The sequence below is a fragment of the Hypanus sabinus genome, chromosome 2 (genome assembly GCF_030144855.1).
Source record: "Hypanus sabinus isolate sHypSab1 chromosome 2, sHypSab1.hap1, whole genome shotgun sequence".
NCBI lineage: Eukaryota > Metazoa > Chordata > Chondrichthyes > Myliobatiformes > Dasyatidae > Hypanus > Hypanus sabinus.
The window spans coordinates 69,507,375-69,531,367 of NC_082707.1; the positions used below are offsets into that span (position 1 = coordinate 69,507,375).

The 23,993-nt window shown below is 41.5% G+C and overlaps 1 protein-coding gene across 6 annotated transcripts in view; it reads right to left on the reverse strand.

The window, feature by feature from the left end:
• pik3cb (phosphatidylinositol-4,5-bisphosphate 3-kinase, catalytic subunit beta) overlaps nucleotides 1-23,993 on the reverse strand; it is a 184,008-nt gene that overhangs the window by 42,127 nt on the left and 117,888 nt on the right. For all 6 annotated transcript variants that reach the window (XM_059947939.1, XM_059947948.1, XM_059947954.1 and 3 more), the window contains 4 exons: nucleotides 21,511-21,699; nucleotides 9,689-9,810; nucleotides 6,956-7,099; nucleotides 3,092-3,191 (listed from right to left, as the gene is read on the reverse strand). In XM_059947939.1, the coding sequence (XP_059803922.1) occupies nucleotides 3,092-3,191; nucleotides 6,956-7,099; nucleotides 9,689-9,810; nucleotides 21,511-21,699 (555 nt within the window). The remainder of the gene's footprint in view (nucleotides 1-3,091; nucleotides 3,192-6,955; nucleotides 7,100-9,688; nucleotides 9,811-21,510; nucleotides 21,700-23,993) is intronic.

Below are 23,993 nucleotides of genomic sequence, written 5' to 3' on the forward strand. Positions count from 1 at the left end.
GCAATGCCACAGAAAGGAGGCAAACATCTTTAAGTAACCCCATCACACCGAACATGCCCTCTTCTCATGGCTACCATCAAAGAAATGGTACAGGACCCTGAAGACACACACTCAACATTGTAGGAACAGCTTCATCCCCTCCACCATCAGATTACAGAATCAGGTTCAGTATGAATATTGTAAAATTTGTTCTTTTGTGGCAGCAGTACATTGTAATACATAAAAATAAGAACTAAAAAATTACAATAAGTATGTGCAAAATAAAATAGTGCAAGGAGAGAGAGGAAAAATACTGATGTAGTATTCACGGGTTCATTGACCATTCAGAAAGGCAGATGGGAAGAAGCTGTTGCTGAAATGTTCAGTGTCTGTACTTTCCTGACAGCAAACTACCAAACGATATCTGGAACTCAGGGATACTATTCCCTCATTCAGAGGAGAAATGTTTAATGAAAAAGAACAATTTGCTAAGAAGAAATGAAGAATCGCTTTGTGACTGTTAGAAAACATCAGCTCTGAATTTTGCCACAGCTCTAAAAAAGTAATGCAGTCAATCTCAGATATTTACTGGCAAACAGCAAAATAAACCTTAACCAAAACTAGCGTTCAGTTTATTCTTTGCTCTTAAAATACTCTCCCCTTTTCACATTAAAACAATTATGTATCACATCTGTACAAAATAGACAGGGATTCAAAAGAGTTTATTCTCATCACAGCAAAAAAAAAGAATTCCTTTAATTAAAAGTTATAAATATAATTTCATAAACAGATTGGACAGTAGAAAATTTAACCCACAACATTGCTTAATTACAAAAATGCTAAGTGGGATTTAATATGCCAGAAGCTGGGACAGTATCTATAGGTTGCCATGCAATTAGACATATAGTTGGCATTTTGGAGTTTGCAGATGTGTGTTTGTTAGGGGGCAGAAGTGAGTGCAGTTGCTATTATCACAGAGATGGTACTTGGGAAACTAAAAGATCTGAACACAGACAAGTCACCTGGACCAGATGGTGAACACTCCAGGGCTCTGAAAGAAGTGGCTGAGAAGATCGTAGAGGCATTAGTAATGATCTTTCAAGAATCAATAGAATCTGACATGGTTCCAGAGGACTGGAAAATTGTAAATGTCACTCACTCTTCAAGAAGGGAGGGAGGCAGAAGAAAGGAAATTATAGGCCAGTTAGTCTAACCTCAGTGGGTGAAAAGTTGTTGGAGTCAATTGTTAAGGATGTGGTTTTGGGGTACTTAGAGGCACATGATAAAATAGGCTGAAGTCAGCAAGGTTTCCTTAAGGAAGAATCTTGCCTTGTATATCTGTTTGAATTCTTTGAAGAAATAACAAGCAGGACAAACTATTTTCTAAACGGGGAGAAAATTCAAACATCTACGGTGCAAAGAGATTTGGGAGTGCTCGTGCAGGATTTCCTAAACGTTAATTTGCGTGTCAATTCAGTAGTGAGGAAGGCAAATGCAATGTTAGTGTGGCGACCCACTTCCCTGCGCACTCGAACCAGTTCACAAATTGGTGCGCGCCGGCATTGAGGCCAGTCCCAAAAAGGGCGCCAAGTCTGCTTCACCAGCAAGGGGAAAAGCCCGCGCGCGGGACGGGACTGTGAATACGCGCCCCCTACAGCATTCCCGCCTGGGGAGGGCGGGATCAGGAAGGCTTTAAAGCGAGGCCGCGAATTTCGAATAAATCTCTTTTGCAACTGCAGCTCATCAACTACGTGTCCTTATTTCAGCGCTGTGTGTAGCACACCGCTACATTAGCACTTATTTCAAGAGGACTAAAATATAATACCAAGGATGTAATGCTCAGGCTGTTTAAGGCACTGGTGAAGTCTCACTTGGAGCATTGTGTGCAGTTTTAAGCTCCTTATTTAAGAAAGGTTATGTTGATATTGGAGAGGGTTCAGAGAAGGTTCACGAGAATAATTCCAGCAATGAAAAGGTTATCGTATCAGCAATGGTTGAAGGCTCTGGGCCTGTACTCTCTGGAATTTAGAAGAACAAGAGGAGATCTCTTTGCAACCTATCGAATGTTGAAAGGCCTACAGAAAGTGGATGTAAAGAGGATGTTTCCATTGATAGGGGAGTCTATTTTGGGGCACAGCCTCAAAAAAGAGGGATGTCCATTTAGAACAAGGATGGAAAGGAATTTCTTCAGCCGGAGGGTGATGAGCATGTGGAATTCGTTGCCACAGGTGGCTGTGGAGGGCAGGTCACTGGGTGCATTTAAGGCAGAGTTTGATAGGTTCTTGTTTAGTCAGGGTATGAAGGGCTACGGGGAGAAGGCAGGAGAAAGGGGCTGAGGGGGAAATGGATCAGGCATGATGAAAAGGTGGAGGGAACTCAATAGGACAAATTCCATAATTCTGCTCCTATGTCTATTGTCTAACATTGAAACTTGCCTGTATATATTGACTACTGAGTCAGGCAAGTTTTCTTGCATCAATGTAATTAATAATTGACAATAATACAATAATAAATGACATTCTGAAGTAGAAAATTATCCCTATGTCGTTAATGAGAAAGTGGAGATATGGGTGTTAGGAGAGTTCACTAAAATCTTGTTCATAGATAGGCTTTAAAGCAGTTCTCAGATAGCGTAGAACAGTAGGGAGGTTTATGGAGGAAAGTCTAGAATCTGGGCCCTGAGAGCAAGAAGATGGAGACTCAAATATTTTAACAGTGTATGTTGAACAAAGACAAAGGTTGAATAACAAGATTCTGAATGAGCAGGATCCAATGCAGGATTTGCAATATATAAAGCTACTTCAGAAATGACTGGTAGTCATTTATAGTGCATGAAAAAAATGTGGGTAAATAACATCCACATTGTTTTGGTTGGAGGGAAAAATAAAAGTTAATATAACTAGGAGTTGCACGAGTTGAGAAAAGGGATGTAGACTGTTTAGGGGTGTGGGTCTCCTTTACCAATTTCAATCTTTAGCTCTAGCTTCCTTGCTAGTTTGTTATAAAGTATACTTGTTGACTTCAGTCAGGAACTTCTGACTTCAAAAATTAAACAGACTCAATCAACACCAAAAATAGTCATTCTAAAAGGATAGCAGTTCAACGTAAATACCTGTTTGGAAAGCTCTTTGATATGCGTAATACTTCCTCGACAGTATGACTCAAGGATCAACCCAAACTGCAGTGAAATTGCAGGTAGATGCATTTCAGACCTGGGAAACAAGAAGCTGCACATTAAGAACAGCATCCATAAGCAATAGAACAAAGTCAAGCCTGGCTAGGCAGCACTCTAACACAATAGATTCAGTCAAATTCGGCTCACGGTGGTTTATCTGTCTGTGAATCAACCAAGACAGCCTGAATCATCGTTTCCCATTCCCATTCTGCATGGATCTGGCCATCTGATTGCTTGCGTATGCCAGTCACGCTGCTGGAACCCTTTGGTGGGTCGGTGATCTGACGACAACAGTCCAACACTGGGCTGCCCTTCTTCCTGGAGCATATTTATCTGCAGGACCGCTACTGGGCAACAATATTGAGTTGTATTGTTGTGTGAAATCAGGTTCATGGGCTCATTTAGTGTGGACAGAAGACCCCATTCCTGGGGAGTTAACTATTGATTTACAGGACAAGACACTAAACATTCAGTAAATCCTTCAAGTTACACCCAGTTACAACTATTTATCTAAAGTGTGTGCCACCCTCACTGCAGTACACTTCTACTGTTCTTACATCAGTAATCGTGACACAGTTGGCGAGCCACAAAGCAAAAAGTCCAGGTGCTTTCAGTGCTGTATATTTATACTCTGCCAATGCTGTGACGGTAATCAGCTGGCACTGCGGCACCAAACAGCAGTCAGTGCAATGCTCCTTAAACGGGCCAGTCACTAGCTAGCAAGAGGGAGCGGCTTTCGATGAACAGCAAAGACTGAGACTTCATGCAAGTCACCCCTCGAAAGATGCAAAACCGTAGGCTAGTATAACCGCCATGGACTCCCCACTACACTACACACAGAATGTAACACGATGATACCCGGGGTTATCAGCCCACCAGTTGTTATCCAGTGTACTATCGTACACCATCCTCCCAGTGACCCAAAAGGATACCAACTCTTCTCCCAACCCGCCTGAGGTATAGTAGTAATGGAGCTAGCTGCCCGTTTTTCTGATCTTATTTACTGATTGCTGAGCGTGATTTGACAAATGAGCAATGTTCCGAGACTCATCAGGCATGTAGGTGCAGCACTCCTGAACAATCACAGCAACAGGTGCCATCCTTCTCCACGAGCAGGTGGTCCAAAGCCAGCCAGTTTTTGGAAGGACCCTCTCTGAATAGCTGCCACCTCAGCTGACACTGGTTAGTATATCCACTGTATGCTTGAGTGCAGTGGCCATCTCGCCGGCCAGCATCTCCATCACAGAGATCATGCACATCAGTTCCCGGGACAGCTTGACTGTACCATAAAGGGGAAAGGCCATCATCCAGTAGATTTTTGCCTCAGTGAAACGGCGATCCTCATTGGTAGGCTGGGTGCTAGTCCAGCGTAGTAAGGTGGCGTACGTATGGCACCTTGTACTCCTCATTGCAGCACCCAGACCATCCAGTGGGCAGACATGGGTAGGCCCAGGGGCCATGTATCCAGGAAGTGCCCACCTTCACATTAACATTCAGTGTCACAGTTATCCCAGAATGCTCCTTCTCCTTACACTCGCTATGCCCCACTGACAGATTGGTGGACACTGGATAGCAACTGGTGGACCCGCCTGCATCAACACTCCTTCCCCTTCCTTGTTGCCAGGGAGATTACTCTCAGAGCTGGGACCTTGGGATTAGACAAATCGTAAGTAGGGAAGTACCAGCCCTAAAAACACTTACTCCACTGGGGATTACTGAGAAGACATGCAAGTTCTTTATGGCCATTCATTCACATGCGTTGAAGCTAGGTAGACTGTAATGAACTACTCCCACCCCTTCCCCACTCCCCCCCCCCCAAAAACAGAATGCAAAGCCACAAAGGCTGGACAAATTCCTCCTAATGTCCTGTTCTTTTAGGTGATCGGTATCAGCAACACACCTTCTGCAGCATGGGTCGGCGCCCTCAAGCGGATTCTAGAGTTTGAAATGTTGGTGTGGTTTGTATACTCGCAAGCCATCTATAGGATTGTGTTGTAGGATCTCACACTGGCCACTACCAGCACCACAGCTGTCAGCATCCACCACTTGGCTGTTCTCTTGTATATGTAAAATACAGGGACACACTCCTTCCTGGTTTGTCGCTGGGTTTTCAAACAGTCTATCTCTTCTTCCCCTAGTAAGGACACCCATCGCATATTCCCTGGTCCACACACCACAATGTTCCCCTGCTCTGGTGGCCTCAATGTGTGCTGCACCAATCCTTCCCCGAATCCTCCTCCGACTCCAGCTCTTCCTCCTTTGGAGGATCCTACACTGCCAAGTGTCGGGATATCGGGGAGTAAAGCCAGTTCAAGCAGAATCCCTCCCCACCAGAGAGGACATATTCAGGAAGTAGTGCCTCAAGAGGGTGGTATCTATCACCAAGGTTCCTCACCATCTGGGAAATACCTCTTCTCAGTACTACCATCGGGGAGGAGGCACAGGAGCCTGAAGATTTACTTCCTCTGATTCAGAAACAGCTTCATCCAATCCACTATGATATATCTGAACAGTCCATGAGCCTATGATAACCACCTCATTATTCCTTTTTTTTTTAAAAAAATAGCAAATTTTCTGTTTCTACACTGTACTGCTACAGTAAGATATATTCTACAAGTCAGTGATAATAAATCTGATTCTGACACCATGAAGTTCAAGAAGGTTTTTCAGTTCTCTTCCTGCAACTCCATGTTGGCGGAGAATAAGTTGCTTATCATAAATAATAAATAGCTGATATAATCAAGAATAAAAGGAGAGTCCCAGTATATTAAACTAAAGAGGGTGGGTGCTACTCTGAATGAAAACTTGATGATGTTTCTGATGGAAAGCACAAATACCTGTTTCCCATGTTTTTGACAATGCTGTACGTTATCTACAGAGGGGCTGCCCACGATTTATTTCCATACACTAATAACTACATAGCATGGACTGCTTGTAAAACTTGAAGTCAATTTCTCATTAATTTATGTAGTAAATTGCTGGTGCTTGAAGATCTGCAAGCACTTTTTCCACCAGCATTATGACAGCAAAAGTAGTAACAACCATTTCCCAATTTCCAGATCTGTTAAATCAAACTGGAAAAGGCACTATTACTAAATGCAAGTGAAATGTACGTACTTTTGATTGTTAAAGATATGGTCAAAGGTCAAAGCTGCTGCACCGTAATGCTTAGCATAATTCCAGCAATCTGGGTTCAATTCCCACAGCTACCTTTGAGGAGTTTGTACGTTCTACCTATTACCGCAAGGGTTTCCTCTGGGTGCTTTGGTTTCCTTCCATGGTCCAAAGATGCTCCGCTTGGTAGGTTAATTGGTCATTGTAAGTTGTCCCGTGATTAAGCTAGGATTAAATCAAGGGATACTGGGTGGCGTGGCTTAAAGGGCTGGAAGGGCCTATTCCACACTGTATAAATAAATAAAGGTCACAGCCCTTGCCTAAGCCAGAGGTAGCAGGCTTATGTACAATACTGTCAAATTGCTGGCTAGTCGTAAGGCAATTAGACCACAATGGTAGGATGGGGAAAAAAAAGGATTCAGATTTCTAAATTGGGATGAATATTCATCATTACTCTGCATACATCAGAAGTTGTGTCATCCGTGGTTTCAGTCGTGCAGTCATGCCTGAAAATCCTAACAAACACATGAGTAACAAAGTGGAGGATCCTGATAAGTAGCTCAGGTACCCTAACAAATCACTTAATTGTTAGCACACAGATAAAACCAGAAGACGGGCCTTTAGCCAAGTGTGACCATTACATTTTCATTTGTCAACTACATATGGAATCCTTTTAATGAAACTCGCCTGAGGTGCCAGAATAAGAAGTGGCCTATCTTTCTGTTGGCTTGTGCTCGGTCCAAGAGAAATTTGGAAAGTGCACAGTCGAAGTATGGCTCGTATTTCAGTACTTGCACCAGCTGTAGGAGATATCGAGAAAGCTCTTCATCACTGGTGGAAAAAAAACATCAGCAGTTTAAATTAAAACGTAGCTTAGATGCTAATATTTTCATACAATATGGTCCAGATGCTATCTGTTTTTAATTCTGTAAATCCCTACTGTTGTTTCAACATGAATTTGATAAAAACCAGGTAAGATTTAAAACCTAACTGCTACTTCTTAAACACTGCAAAGTGTGCATTTTGTAGTAAATGTTAAATCCAGCTATATATTCTTCACTTGGTGCAAAACTTATTTGACAGTAAATTTGACATTCATCTTGTGGTCTAGTTCTCATATCTCTTTAAGTCCCAGGTCACCAGAAATCAGCACTGGAATAACGTAAACCCAGCCTGACGTGAAGCTGGGCTTCTAACATATTCAGGGAGTTTGATACGTTGTCAGAGATTTTTAAACTATCAGAAAGAGATGTAGTCACCTATATTTTCCCAATCTTCTAAAAGCAAAAGAGCTACTTGGCAAGGAGAGATTTGGAGCATGCACAAATTGATAAATTCCCCAGCACTTTATCCTGGCCGGCAAAGTGTAAACTGCAGCCTACACCTTTAGATGAATCTACTTCCCCATTGACAGACGCGGACCTTGAGACTGGTTAATTAGCCTTAAGTCTTAAATATAGTCTTAAGTCACCGTTCTACCAAGCAATATCAAAGATAGCCTCAAGGTGTGATTCCACATATTGTACATGAGTCATGAACAGTCCTCACTCTATATGAAGGAACAAAGCAAACCAAAGTCTTTTATTGAACCTGTTTTGTTTTAACAACATTTTGAATGTTTCCTCATGGCAACTCTTCACTTCCTTCTTGTCTTCCCTCTTCCACTTCTCAAATACTTCCACATACTATTCGGCAGGCCAACAGCTTAGTTTTCATTAAGTTTTAATAGGTATTGCTGGCAAGATCAGCATTTATTGTCAGTTCTTAGTGATACCAAAGAAAGTGCTAGCACTGTTTTTACCTTTTCAAATAAGAATTTTAAAAAATGCCACCCCTTCTCTCAATTCCTGCGTCTTCACTACATCTACTTGCAGGATAAGACTTTTCATTGGAGAATGAAGGAGATGTCTTCAGTCTTCAAAGAAAGGGGCTTCCCTTCCTCCACCATCAATGTTCCCCTCAGTTGTATCTCTTCAATTTCGAGCATGCCTGTACTCTCCCCAACCTCCTGCCTTCCCACCAGGATAGGGTTCCTCTTGTCCTCACTTATCACCCACCAGCCTCCAAATCCAGCACTTATTTCTCTGTAACTTCTGCCATCTCCAAGGGGATCCCACCACCAAGCACATCTTTCCCTCCCCACCCCCCCACCACTTTCTGCTTTCCACGGGGATCGCTCCCTACATGACTCCCTTGTCCATTCCCTCCCTCCTTCCAAGCAGAACAAGGGCTACAACTGCCCCTACATCTCCTCCTTCACTACTATTCAGGGTCCCAAACAGTCCTTCAGGGTGGGGTGACACTTCACCTGTAGGTTCATCTACTGTATCCGGTACTCCTGGTGTGGCCTCCTGTATATCAGTGAGCCCTAACATAGATTGGGAGACTGCTTCACCGAGAACCTATGTGCCGTCGCCATTAAAACTGGTGGGATCTCCCAATTTAATTCCACTTCTCATTCCCATATGTCAGACCATGGGCTCCTCTATTGCCATGATGAAGCCACACACACTCAGGTTGGAGGAGCAACACCTTATATTCCATTTTGGTTACCTCCAACCTGACGGCATGAACATTGATTTCTCAAACATCCGGTAATGCCCCCAATTCACCATTCCTATTTCCCCGTCTCACCTTATCTCCTTACCTGCCCATTACCACCCTCTGGTGCTCTTGATCCTTCCTTTTCTTCCATGGCCTTCTGCCCTCTCCTATCAGATTCCCCTTTCTCCAGCCCTTTATCTCTTTCATTAATTGACCGCCCATCTCTTTACTTCACCCCTCCATCCTCCCAGTTTCACCTATCACCTTGTACCTTTCCTCCCCCACTCCCAAATTCACACTCTGACTTCCCATCTTTTTTCTCCCGTTCTGAAGAAGGCTCGCAAGCCTGAAACGATGACTGTGCTATTTTCCATTGATGCTGCCCGGCCTGCTGAATTTCTCCAGCATTTTGTGTGGGTTGCTTGGGCTCCCAGCATCTGCAGATTTTCTGTTGTTTGTGATTCAAAGAATATTATTGATTTCAAATGTCTAAAAGTTTAAAAAGAAAAATCTTCTGGAGTACCTGATTGCATTTGAAGAGTTAGTCACACAATACACTAATCTGACTTGCCTGCTTCAAGCCAGCATGTGTCAATCATACTGGAATAGGACTGAGCTAACATACTGTTCAGTCAAGTACAATATAACTTCTTCAAAAATATTAAAATTCAGCAGCTATATGTTCATATTTTGGACCATAATTTTATTTTGTTCATAAGCTCTTTCTATATCAATGCCCATTTAAAATTGGTCAAATTTTATGCAGGCTTAAACCCAAGAAAACTTGATCTATCAGTACAACACCCAAATAACAAAAGACAATTCTCATCTTAATATCTTCATAACTACAATCTCAAAGTGTTCGAACAAACAAACCTCATTTGCCTCAAACATCCCACAGCATACTCTCGGACGTATTGGTCTGGGTAGTTGAAGTCCAGTAATTCTAATGCTTCCCTGGGTGGGAGTTTGGCCCATATTTGAAGTAATGCTTGGAGCTGCATAAAAATGAGAGGTCCAGTCACAAAAGAATAAAACAGGAAAATACAGTCTGTGCAAAATATTTCAATACATGGACCAACAGATTTGAAATTAAATTGAAAATCGTAACAAAATTTCATGGATCTCACTGAGCTAAAATGAAATGGAGAATTAATGCTTCAATTGAAACAAATTAATCTAAAATATTGCTGAAAACAATGACAACTGATGACGGATTAGGGAAAATCGTGGCCTGGGTCTCCTGAATGCTGGCTACTAAAGAAACTATTTCCTCATCTGCAATGACAACCCCAAATCCCAACCCTTTCTGTGTAGAGGTGGTCATAATACATCTCAAAAATAAATGCAATTGAAAAAATTATTGAATTCCCTATCTAGATAACACGGAATACGTTTGAAAATTACTACATTGGCTATGTGGTACCTTAGGCCATCTTAAGGTCATGAAAACCACTGTACAAATCCAGATTATTTCATTCTTTTAACATGCCCCAATGGAAAACTCAAGATCAAGATGTACTACAGCTTTTGACAACAGGGAACCTATTGAGAAGCAGTTACCACCCCCCCCCCCTCCCACCAAGTTATAAGACACTTTCTGGATGGCTACCAGATGCAGTTATGTAGAGGGCTGGTTTACATATCACTGAAAAGATTAAAACAGAATTGTGCTTCACTGTAAACTAGTATATGACACTAAACTGAAATTCCTTTTGTCTGTTGACATTAAGCGTGTATGTCTTCTGTTACAGAGATAACAATCTAATTGGTTTATTATTCTCATATGTACCAAGATACAGCAAAAAACTTGTCTTGCATTATACAGATCAAATCATTGCACAGTCCGTTAAACTAGAATAAAGTAAAACAATAAAAATGAAGAATAAAGTAGAAAAGCTACCAAGAGTGCAATGCAGGCAAATAATAAAATGCAAGATCATAACAAGGTAGATTGAGAGGCCAAGTGCCCATTGTACTGTGCAAGAGTTCCATTCAAGAGTCCGCTAACAGTGGGAGACATTCAATAGTCTCACAGTGGGATAGGAGGAGTCCTGGAGCCTGGAAGTATGTGATTTCAGGCTTCTGATTCATCTGCCTGATGGGTGGGGGGAGAAGAGAGAATGTCCAGGTTGGTTGGGGGTCTTTGACTACGGTGACTACTAAGGCAGCGAGAAGTATAGGCAGAGTGCATAGAGAGGAAGCTGGCACCTGTGATGTGCTGAGCTCAGCTCTGTCCACAACTCCACTGTGCTTTCTTGTGGTTGTGAACAGAGTAGCTGTGATAACAAACTGTTATTTATTCAGTCAGAATCTTTCTAATTGGCACCTAGAGCACCAAAAGTAAGTACTTTACAATTTAATGGGAAGATCCTCACATCTTCTATGCAAAATAGGCACTCGTTTTTTTTAAAATGCAATCCAAATTGAAAAGGAGCCTGGGAGTCGAGACAGTGTGATTTAATCCCATTTTCTCTCCTTGTGGCAGAAGGAGGCAAACTGATCTGTTATCGTAGCATTTTAATTAGATGACAAGTTACATTTTTACAAGCTACAGCTGAGACCTTCTCTCACATAGATTGATGTAAATGAGTTAAGTGAATAAATTAAACAAACATATCACTGCAGACAGCCATCAAGTGCCACACAATCTTCTTTTACAAATAACTCAGCCAGCTCTCCCATGAAAATATTCATCATTGAGAAACATTCCTTTTTTTGTAAGCACTACAAGCAGAATGTCTGTCCACTCCAACACAGTGCGGTAGCTTCTGTGAAGACTATGAGAAGAACGGCAACACAGTTTTTTTCATTGTTGAACAGCCATGTCCCTAGCTTCTCAGCTCTGGATTATTCAGACTTTTCCCTACACTTAGGATGTTGGTTTACAATTTCAAATTGACTTAATAGTACTCAGATGTTCAAAATCCTGATGACTGGCGTTCTTCTGACCATTGATTAATCTATTGAGGTGGGTGAGGTGGAAGGGGGATAGGGGGGAGGAGGGAAACTTGATCAGGTTCAAATCTAATCCAGGAGAACAAACCTTGAAGCCAAAGATAAAAAGGGTTCAAATCCAGATATCAGAATACATGCCTGTAATCAGTTACTTTAGTACAGAGATCAGACCTTCATAACTGATGTTCAGAAAAATCTTACTGTTGACAGTCTCCAGCAGATACTTTGAGACACCTGGACACAGATCAGTCAGCAAATTCAGTCACACTTGTAGAAGACAAAGAGGGTTTACATTTCTGGTTTTTTTTTTGCTCTTTTGGTTTGTTTCTTGCTTCTTTGATGAATTTAAACTAAAATTCCTTAGGAAAGTAACAGCATCGAGGTACTATCAATTCTGTGCTCATTTACAAGAATGGTGGGATGTGTGGATGAAACAGTCAGTATGCTTCACTTTCAAGTCCAAAGCTTTGTCAGGGATAAGCAAAATCCATTCAATTTTAAAAACCTTAAATTATTCAAACCTCACTTAAGAGCATGTTGTTCAGCTAATGACCACAGAGCAGGAAGACTCTGGTTTGATTTCAAGGCTACCATTAGTTAAGTCAAGTCAATGTAGATATAATTAGCCACTCTGTCCTCAGTGCAGGAAGTGGGTTTTATTTAAAATATTGGATCTATAAAATGTCTTGTGATATCTGCTACGCACTGACACTCGCTCAATGGAGTGGAACTCCAATTATTTATTTAAATGCAAACCCCCCACCCACCCCATAATTAAACTCTCTGCTAATATAGGCCATCCTTGGGTAATTAACAGGTTCCATTCTTGCAGATACCCATGAATCGGATTTTTGTCCAGGAGTTGGAAAACATACAAAACTGCCTGATACCTTAAGTACCCCTCTGCAATATTGCAATGCTTAGCAACAAAAGCATACCCTTCATCACACATACAAGCTGAAGAGTAAAAGACTGATGAGAACAATTCCTAAGGTGGGGGTGGGGGGGCACTAAGGAGAAGGGCAGCTCATAGGAACTAATGTATGTAAGCACATCAAATTTTTGAAGTTAACGTTATGGGAGTTCATTTGTATGTCGGGTGGTTGGACATTCAAAACCCAGGAATAGGCTATATTAGCCATTTATGTTTACAGACAGCAGAACAAGAAAGGTGCCAGAAAGTTCAGGAAGTGTCTGAAATATGTGAATTGTACTCCTTGTCAGGAGTGTAATTCACCAGAAGAAAAAATGAACAGAGAATTCAGGGAATAGAACACCTCAATCAATGGAATTATCAGGAGGTTTTAAAGTTGGCTATGTGTTGATTTCATTCAGCATTTTGTTGTCGGCAATTCCTTGCACAAGTTATTGGTTGCTAACCTTTAATGAACACCTTGGTGGTGGAGGTGTCTAGGACAGAGAAGGGAACTAGATCTGCAGTAGCTCAAGAATGGCATTCAGTCAGCCAGGAGGTTTGTAAAGAAATGCCACAGCTACCCAGTAAAAGATTACAACCCAAGGTGCTTTTTATTTGATTTCCAGCACTTTTAGCCAACCCACTATGAAGTTGAGATTCATATCACAACCCAAGTCACTGACATTCCTTATATTCCATCCAATTTCACGCTCAACGGTATCTGAACTGCAAGAGAAAGAGTGCAGCAATATTTTCTTCTAGCTGAACACACAATCAGAAAAAGAAAAAAATGCTTTGGTCTGTGTGAGCTCAAACTTTGATCATTCAGATAAGGAAAAAACAGGCAAAAGGAATTCCTAAAGTACTGGAGATAGTTTATTTATATTTCCCTGGTCATTCTTTTCAGATGCGAAGCACAGGATGGCCAGGATGGGTACCTGGCTGTGGCAATCAGAGGTCAAAAGCTTAACAGAAGGGCTGTTTTGACAGCAGGTCAGTGTATATTACTGCATCTGGATCAAATTTGTTACTGCAGAAATGCTACAAATCCTCAAGTCCTGAAAACAGAAATTTCCATCAAGAATTTTGCTGTGGTTGGGACTGTGGAGAGTACGACAGTGCATTCAATCAGTGCTGTTCACTTTTGTCCTTAGACAGGTTGTTTGGTATTATGTGTCTTACGATTACCAGAAACGTACGTAAAATGGACAGAGGAATCTAGGTAAGCATGCATCGTGAATACAAGATCTGCGGTTCACACAGTTACGTAATGAACTGCAGCATTTCCTATGCTATCGTCACACTGGTGTTCAGGTGGATTCTGAATGCTGATCAGTTCATCTCAGGGGAATGTGATTCCAAAAATTAAGGCATTGTATGAAATACATAAACAACTGAAGCATTCTTACTTTCTCAGTGATGCAGCTGCACAATGTGCTTCAGTGCTGGATTACAGTGTGTCCTCGCAGCTGCACAAACCCACTAGTCTTTCTGGGATAGGATCCTCTACCCACAGAACCTTACCAAATACTTTACCCAGGCTACCTAATCCACTTGGGTCAGCTCTTTATCTGAAATCGAACAAAAGTCCTTGGCTAACCACTGAAACTGAACATAAATAAATAACCACATTAGCAAAGTCACTCCTGTTCCTTTTCCCTTCCAACAAACATAGTCTGCTGTATTATTAAGCATACCCCTCCCTTTCATTTGCTCTCGCAGCATATGATATGCAACTTTTATATTGCTACAAGTCACAATAAACTGAGTGGGCACTCAGACTGACAGCTCACTTTGGTGTTGGATTTGTTTATTGCAAATTCCACTGTAAGACACCAGGACATTGCAGATCAAGATTCCACATTCCCTGGCATTCACTTCTGCCCAAGTTCAGCAGGAGCTGTTGCTTTGAGGTCCAAAGCAGGCCATGACTGATACCTCCTAAATAAAATACATTGGAGCACCATATTTGGAAACATTAGTGTGTTTTAATAGATGTAGACATAGCCCAAGGTTCAATGAATGGAAGTTCAAAGATTAAATTCCATCTGCTATTACTCTTTCCATTTCATCAACATCATCCTCTATCCTACAATTATCCTTTTCACTATCCACACCATCACCATTTCAGAAGTTATCCGCAAATTTACTTATCATACGTTCTCTGTTTGTATCTAAATTGTGAAAATATTCTTACAAACAACAAGGGTTCCAGTAATGATCTCTGTGATACACCATTAGTAACACTTTCCCAACCCAAAAACAACCATCCACAATCACCCTCTGTCTCTTGTAACCAGGCCAGTTTTGTTTCTAATTTGCCACATGCCTTGGATCCAATGGGTTCTCAGCGTTTGGATCTGTCTCCCATATACATTGCCCAAATCCTGACGAAAATCATTGTGGTCAATATCTACCACACTGCTCATATCAACACATTTTATTACCTCTTCTAAAAGTTTAATCAAATTGGTCAGATTGGATCTCACAAAACTGACTATTTTTGATTAATCTCTGCCTTCTAAAACTAATCCTGTCCCTCAGAAATTATTCCAATAATTTTCCTACCATGGATGTTAAATTCATAGGCCTATAAATACTTGGCTTATAACTAACCTTGGTTCTAATTTATTTTCTGTTCAGCTTTTAGTGCTTTCCAATGTCATAAAAGCACTGTAAAACGTGCTTGCATTTGGTTTACCAGATATAAAGAAATCAGTTGACTCCCAAACTTTAACTTACATTAGCAAGCTGGGATTGAGTTACCAAAAAAAATTTAATAACATTAATAACATTATAATTTCACAAGAAATACAGTTCACTCTTTGGGGCAACTGTATAAGCTTACAATCAGAAAACAAATCCCATGCCCTCAGCATTACTATTACAAAGGCATGTAAAGTGTTGCTTGTACGAAAAAGGGAGTTACTTTAAATGGTTCAGCACAGAAATTAGTTAGAGGAACTCAGTAGCTAAGACAGTATCCACAGAGGGAAATGGACAGTCAATGCTTCGGGTCGAGACCGATTCCAGATGAAAGGAATCAGGGTCTCGACCTGTCGACTGTCCAGTACACTCCATAGATATGACCCGAGTTTCTTTAGTTACTTTGTGTGTTGCTCCAGATTTCCAGCATCTGCAGTCTCTTGTGTGTTTTCATTTTATATGGTACTTGGCTCCTTCTGACCCAAATATTGAGAGAAACTTAACTTGCACCTAAGAAGTCAATAGAAACACTGTTCCAGGTGCGCATTTACACACAGAGGCTGCAATATAATTTGGTCTGGGGCTTAATTTAAATGCTGCGAGGGAACTGTGAGCAGTATTCTGGTGCTTTATTGCTGTGTTCGTACAAGAAAGGCTGGATACTGCCAGACATTCAGGTCAGCCCTGGGTGCAGGGGATCTTGTTAAGTGGGCTGCCCTTTTCTCCTGAAATTATATCTAAAAATTTCATGGACACAAATGGCTAAAATTTTGAATGAATATGAAGTTCCAATGTGCCCATAGGAATATGGTGGAGAGAGGGATCTGGATTTCTCCAATGACACACTTCTAATCAACACACGTAATTCCTATTGGGAACATGCTCATTGTGGATGCTGGAAGATATCAGAACAGGGTTTAGGAATGACATTCTCTTTAGCTCATCGGGGAACAGCCACTCAAAGCACCAGGTTGGCCAATGCAGTTGCATCATACCCTAGGGTGAAATTTTATGCACAACACCCTCAAACTCCTCTTTAGGGTGGGTTTAGCAACATACAATCTTTGGAGAATTCCCACTGCTTACACTGAGCGCTGGTTGGTCTTTTGATTCACAGCGCATTAAGTTACACAGCAGTTCCCAGGCACGTTCAAAAACATCCCAAGCATGCCTGCAATGTTCTGACAGAGATCCCAGGAACTTGCACAGCATTTCTGAACGCATCACAGTTGGATTGACATCAGAGATATTGGCATGATTGGTTGGTGATGGCCTTTTCACCACTCAATATTTTTAGTCTGCAGATGATTATTCATCATTAAGTAGTTTCCAACGCATCTAGGTTATGTACTATTTTGGAAATGCTTCACGATTCACTGCCTTAAGCCTGTCTCAATTCTGAATTCTGGCCATAATTGTAAACAAATGCTATGATCCCATTCTAAGCATAACTGGACAGATTTATTCCTCTTTACCTAAAGGTGTGTAGGAGCAACAGGCTAAAAACACACTGAGCTCAACTGCACACTTCTGTAGAAAGGAAAGCAGGCTTGATCTGCAAATAACTACATCAATTTCTCTTGTTCAAGAATCAGATACACAAAATTTTATTTCAGCAAAGCAGAATAGTAATCTTGAGCTAACTTTTCTCTACTCCTTAACCTTGATAACTGCTAAAAGAAGTCTATCACCATATGCCTTTTAGTAGAGGTAAAGCTACAGGTGTGAAAAGTTCAAAGACAGGACATCCATGACTTACTCACCAATGGTAGATGCATTAAAAGAATAAACTTCTCTTAGCATCTTAATACAAGTTTTTCACATTCCTATTAATAGTGTTAACTCCTTTAAAAAAAAATTAATTATGAGAAGTGCAGCCGTTAAACCAGAGATCAATATAATGCTGTAATTTCTGGTAAGAATTAAATACCAAAATGTTGTAACATAACTGCCCGATGAAAAGCTATACTAAGACCATAACCATAAATATGATAATTCCTCATATTTGTCATCACTAGTTTGCCAGCTAAAAGAAACACCCTGGAAATTCTGATCTGGGACACCAGCCAATACCAGTAATATTCCAGCTGATAATTCAGGCCCTGAAGCATCACCTGCAGCTTTCATTGAGAAAGGTTCAAGAACACAAACTAGGCCTCAGCTTAACCAGGAAGAGTACCACAACTGAGCTCGCTCCTTTTTATTTGTTTTTGCACTGAGTGTTTCTGCATTGGTCTTTTAAGAGATAACACGAGGGTTCTGGGTGCCAGTAAAGGCTTCTCAGTTCACCTGAGTGTTCCAGGATGGGGGAGGTGACTAATAGTCATTTGGGGAAGCTGAGGCTGCACCTCAAACATATCAGTGACTTCAAGAGAAAGAAGAAAACTGACATAGAGAAAAAAAAAATTGTGAAGGCAGACTCTTATTCACTAAATGATCAAATGTTTGATAATGTCACAGATCTGGGATCGATGAATGACCATTCTGACTGCTTTGTTACCTGCTCCAAATGATTTAATCTACAACTTCATCTCAGTGGTCTCGCTGGGCTCCTTTACTCTCTGTATACCCAAAAGAGTTGGCTGGAGTCAGGGGCTTGTGCTTTGGTTCTTGGCAGGTTCACCCAGGCCAAACAGGTCCAAGGGTAGAGGCCAGACTAATAGTGGTCCACCAGGTTCAGTGGTTCAGCTCAGGGCTAACAGCTCTGACTGGTAAAAGAAAATGGTTACGGAAACAGCAATCCTCCTATATCTGTGTGAGACTGCATGGAAGCAGAGATGGAGGACCTTCATTGCCCCAAATGCCAGTGGCGTGATGGGCAGTAAATAATTTCAAAAATGTAAATTACTCGGTTTGTATTTTTGTCCCTTGAAACTGTTGCCCTCCTTTGAAATGAAAGAAGTTACTGGACCAGCATAGGTTCGGAAGACAGATCTCCCCTCGCAACTTCTATGAAACCGCAGGAATTTGGCATTCTATCCCTGGATTCCATGAGAAGTCCAGCATTAGAGTGACAACAACAAATTCCTCGCAAGGAACTCTGAGATTCTGAACTATAGTTTCTGCATCAGAGTCCAAAATTTTAATACAATTACATGGGAAAACGCCAGTACTTCCAGACAGAAGGGAAATCAGACAGATATAACATGGGAGTGAAATACGTGCTAAATATAGGCTTTGTCGCTCAAATCCAAAAGGGATGAGTATCCATACAACTGAACATTGCACCCAGACATTGCACAGAATTTTGCAAAATGGATACAAAGACCTGGTCTACTGCCAAAACGAAATTCAATTTTGCAGAACCTGCTTAAGGCCATGGGCAGAAAGAAACGAAAAAATCTGCATTACTCTGCATATTACATTTGGGAAGCTTGCATCCACAATACTAAATGGATGTTAAATGCATAATTATATAGGAAAGGAGTTCAGAGATCCTGATCAAAGGCAAGAAAGCCAACAAAATTATTATTATTAAAAATGTCACTGGAAAGTGTCATTTAAATTTAGTAAGGAATCTTCTTAGTCATCTCTGTCTGCAGTATCTTGTAGTAAAACATTTTACAAGTAGTTTCCTGTTATTGTCACTTCTGGCTTGCTAGTCAAATAGCAGTGACATGGAGGAAGGAGACCCTAGGGCTTTGTAGTTTTTTTTTATCTTGAAGAAACATTGAGATGAAATGCATTTTATTTGAAAAGCACATTGTGTTTGAGTGACGGTTCCTGCATCTCGGTGATGATTGTGGCTGATTGCACTAACTTGGTCTCAATGGAGTTCCCGATTGGGAGATGAAAGCAATGGCCAGAAGCCCTTGAAAAGCAAGGCAGTATAAACAAATTTTTATGACTGACAAGGAAAGTACGCCAGCTTCAACACATTTCTTGGAGAGTTCTCAACAAGACTGTGGACACTGCTTAAAACAAAAACTGGTAAGGAAGGCTCATGGTCCAATGACAAAGAACTTTTGTATTTTACAGCAAATAACTTTCTGGAGCCTTTCTCCAAAACCACAGAAATTTTCATCATTTTAATAGCACTGGAATTTTTTTGTAATTTTTTTCTCTGGTGTGAAACTTGCTGCAGAAACTGCAGCTTTTGATCCAGTCTGATTATAGAATACAGTTCAGATGGAGTACTCCCTGCTGCAGGTCTCATCCTTCCAATATTAAAAGCCCTTTCTACTGAGAGTCGCTTGGAATGTCGTGGACAACACTTAACTCACAACCCATGCCATCTTAAGAAATTTTCAAAGCAGATGGGGTTCTGTTAGGGCCCTGGACCTGCAGCTGCACTCAAACTGTGGTCCTTTACAGCGATGGGACCCGTTCCTGTGACTCACTGACCATGGGCAAGGCCTAGAAGCTGAGCATGCCTTCAGGGTTCAGAGTCTTTGTGGCCCTTTGGCGGAGCGGATTCCCGGCCGGTGTCACTGAGTGAAGTGTCACAGGAGAAGACGGAATATCGTGAGCAGACGACCAGCTTCCGGAGGTCCCGGTACTCAGCAAACCCTCTCTTTCTTTCACTGGTGGGGAAGTTTACTGCCAACTTTTGAGTGGCAGAACTCAGGGGAGAAAAAAAAGTGACGTGGCAAACTTTAACACCATAAACCAGGGAGTTCTTTTTATTTGTGTCTCCCCCATCCCCCTTGCTGAGTGACACATGTCTGTCACTTTATTAGGGAGAGAGAAGCCTGGGGCATGTCAGGTGAATGATTAGTTTTTGTTGTAATGCAGATCGTGGTCTCTCCCTTTGGGGCTGTGCTAGTTCTTGCTTGGGGGGCGGTGACTGCTGATGCTTTTTGCTGAAATAAGTGTGGGGGGGTGACACTTGCTGCTGCTTGTGCGTGGGGGGAGGAGAAGGGGGCTTTGAGGTTCTAACATTTGTACTGTCACTCATTCTTTGGGGTACTCTTCTGTTTTCGTGGCTGCCTGCGAGCAGCAAGAATATCAGGTTGTATTCTGATAGATAGATACTATATTGATCCCAAAAGAAATTACAGTGTCTCAGTAGCATTACAAGTGCACAGATAGAAATATTAGAGCAGAAGTAAAAAGAATAAAAAAATGTTACCACAGTCTAACACTTCCCCAGCTATAAGCTGACACGTATAGAGCCTAATGGCCGAGGATGAGAATGGCCTCATATAGCGTTCTCTGGAGCAGCACAGTTGTCTGAGTCTATTACTAAGAGTGCTCCACTGATCAGCCGAGGTGGCATGCAGAGGGTGAGAAACATCCAGAAATGCCAGGATTTTCCATAGACTTTTTTGTTCCAGTTTGACTCCTATAACAGAGCCAGCCTTTCTAATCAGTTTATTGAGCCTGGTAGCATCACCTGTGTTGATGCCATTGCCCCAGCACACCACCGCATAGAAGATTGTACTAGCGACAACAGATTGGTAGAACGTGTGAAGGAGAGGCCTGCATACTCCAAAGGACCTCAATCTCCTCAGGAAGTACAGGCGACTCTGTCCCTTCTTGTACATAGCCCTCTGTGTTGGTGTTCCACTCAAGTCTGTCATCCAGGTCACCCCCAGGTACTTGTAGTCATGTACCATGTACTCATCGTCAATAGTAACAGACAGCAAATCTGGCTTAGTCCTCCTAGAGTCCATCACTATCTCCTTTGTATACATTCTTGGTCATTAAAATTATTGAACTATTTCAATATTTGTGACACCATGAACCTGGGCTTCATAAACCCAGGATTTCCTGGTATTCTGATTTCCTCCCACATTCCAAACACATGTTGGTGGGTACATTAACTGGCTGTATTAAATTCCCTCTAGCATATAGGTGAGTGGTGGAATCTGGAGAGAATTGATAGGAGTGTGTGGAGAATAATATGGGATTATTACATGGCTGGGGACTTGATGGTTGCCACAGACTCTCTGCAGAACAACAGGCCTAATTATTCTAGGACTCTGATGGACATTTTGTGCAAATGAGGAGGAAACCTTGAAGAGGAATCAGTAAAACAAAAGAGTGTGGCTCACTTCAACAAGATACAGTGAAACCAATGGAATGTTTCCAGCTTTCAGTAGCAATGGCTGATTATCTAGAAACACTATTAAAGCACTTACCCTACTATGGGAAAGGGAACATTCAATAGCCATACCTGAGCCACATCTTCATGCTTATTCCACTTCACTGAGAGTAGCAGCTTGGGTAGAGACTGTGGGAAGTTTTCACGGCAGTCATATCGTAGAGTCCATAGCAAATCCATCTCATTTTCACAGAGTTGAGACAATGCATCCCGCTCCATGATCTCCTTTAGTTCAATGTGCAGTTTCTTCCATCCTCGGCCCTAAATGAAGGATTGGTCAACGGTTACAGATTAAATATCCAGTCCTGGTCCTAACACCAGAAACATGTGATTATGCACAAGCTGGAAATCCAGAGCCACACACACAAAATGCTAGGGGACCTCACCAACTCAGGCAGCATCTATGGAAATGAACAAACAGTCAGCATTTCAGGCCGAGACCCTTCTTCGTGACTGGAAAGGAAGGGAGAAGCCAGAATAAGGTGGGGGAGGGGAGGGGGGAAGGAGCACAAGCTAGGTTATAGGTGAAGCCAAGTGGGTGGGGGAGGGGGAATGAAGTTAAAAAAAACTGGGTGGACAAAGTAAAGGGCTGAAGAAGGAAACTGAGGAGAGGAGAAATGGAAAGAAGGGCACTAAGTGGAGGTGAGAGGCAAGTGAGGAAAAGAGGTAAGAAGGAAATTGAAGAGGGAAGTGGTATGGGGAAAAATTATCAGAAGTTGGAGAAATTGATGTTCATGCCATCAGGTTGGAGTCTACCCAAACGGAATACGAGGTATTGCTTCTTCAATCTGAGAGTGGCCTCATTGTGGCAGTAGAGGGGAACAGAGTCCTAACATCAGGGCTTTATTCATCCCGAACAGAAATACCTCTCATTGCTCTAGCGTCTGGGAGCTTCACACGAGATGGGAACTTCACTGCACCCTGGTCTATATGATAATGAACTGATCTGAATCCTGATCTAATCATCTTTATTTTCATCCTAGATTCAATCTTTTCCTAAAGGAACTGGCAAGATATCAAAGTGAGCAGTTTGCCATTAATGGTTGTAGTGAGAATAAATTTCTCCACCCAAGAAAGCTGTGGAGCCTCAGTCATTTTAAAGAAACATACATTATTGATTATAAAGGAATGAAGGGATACACAGTTAGTGCAGTAAGTGCCACTAAAGCAAAATACCAACCATGATCTCATTGAATGGATTACCGCTGCTTCAACATTTCACCTTCCTAATTTAATGTTTATTTGGTTACTCACTTTCACAGATACACTTCACTCTCTGAAGTTTCTAATACGAGAGGCAGAGTATTGCCTCTCCTTCACCATCTAGAAGTGCCCATCATTTGTCTCATTTTCAACCAATCTTGACCAGAGCAATCCCTGTGTCATCTTCTGTTTTGCCCCTAACAACTCAATCTGCAGACTGTTGTAATAAACTTTGCATAGCTTCTCATGCATGTCCTAATCTTGGCATTGTTTTTTTTAAAAAATGTTTTCTCTGGATGCCTACTGATGACATCCATCCCTATCAGTGGCCTCTCTTGATCCTCCCACTAGCACACAAGAAGCTACTCAAGCTATTCTGTCTGTCTAAGATCTGGCAACAAGAAGCTCCGACTGCTCGACAAGGACATGTGACCATGGTTGAGTTGCTGTGGCAGCACTGAGTGAGAGTTCAGAGATTCCACCATTAACAAATCACCAAGAGAATGACCGTCGCAAAGATCTGCAGAAGGTGAGGAACTGTTAAGTTCACTTTGTAATCCATTTGCAGTTAAAACCACACTTATTCAAAAAGGTCAAGTGAAGTTCTACATTGTTCTGTTCCTTACAATCCCCAATTCAAAAGAAAATGTACAACACAATTTTTGGCACAGTAAAATTGACAATAAGTGGTGTTGGAGCAATTTTCGGCTTTAGCACATTTACATTTAGCATATGACTTCAGCTACCAGTCTTCACATCTGAAGATAGATTGTGGATTTAATTTGGAGTGCAGCTCTGAACAACTGGTTCCTAAAAATCATGAATCCCAGAAAAGACAATGCTGATTAAAATTAATTTGGATGTCTGTGGTGTGGGTGTGAATCGAGGAGTGTAGTTTGTGTATAGCTTCAAAGAAAGCAGTGTCGCTACATTGTAAATATGAAGTTGTCCTTTGATGCTTAGCACATAAAATATTGAGCCCCATATTTGCGCCAGCCAGACCTTTCAACCGAAAGCATCACCACATGATGCTGGCTGTACCTCGCTTTGTTGAACAAGGAACTTGCTTCGTATCTATCAGTATTTTTCTACAGTGACTTCATTCACACAAGTGGTATTCATAACATGCAGCATTTATTTTAAAAACCATTTTCACTCAGTTAATAGATACATGATATACCCTGGCTCTGCTGCTAAGGGTAGTTGCATTGGGGAATTTAAAAGACCCATAAAACAGAGATATTTGTCCTTTTGCGAATGGTTAATATCTGAAGTAGTGAAATTTATGTAATGAAACCTCCTTCTGAAAACTTCTTAATTGGAACTGAACATTATAAACTAATGGGTGATGG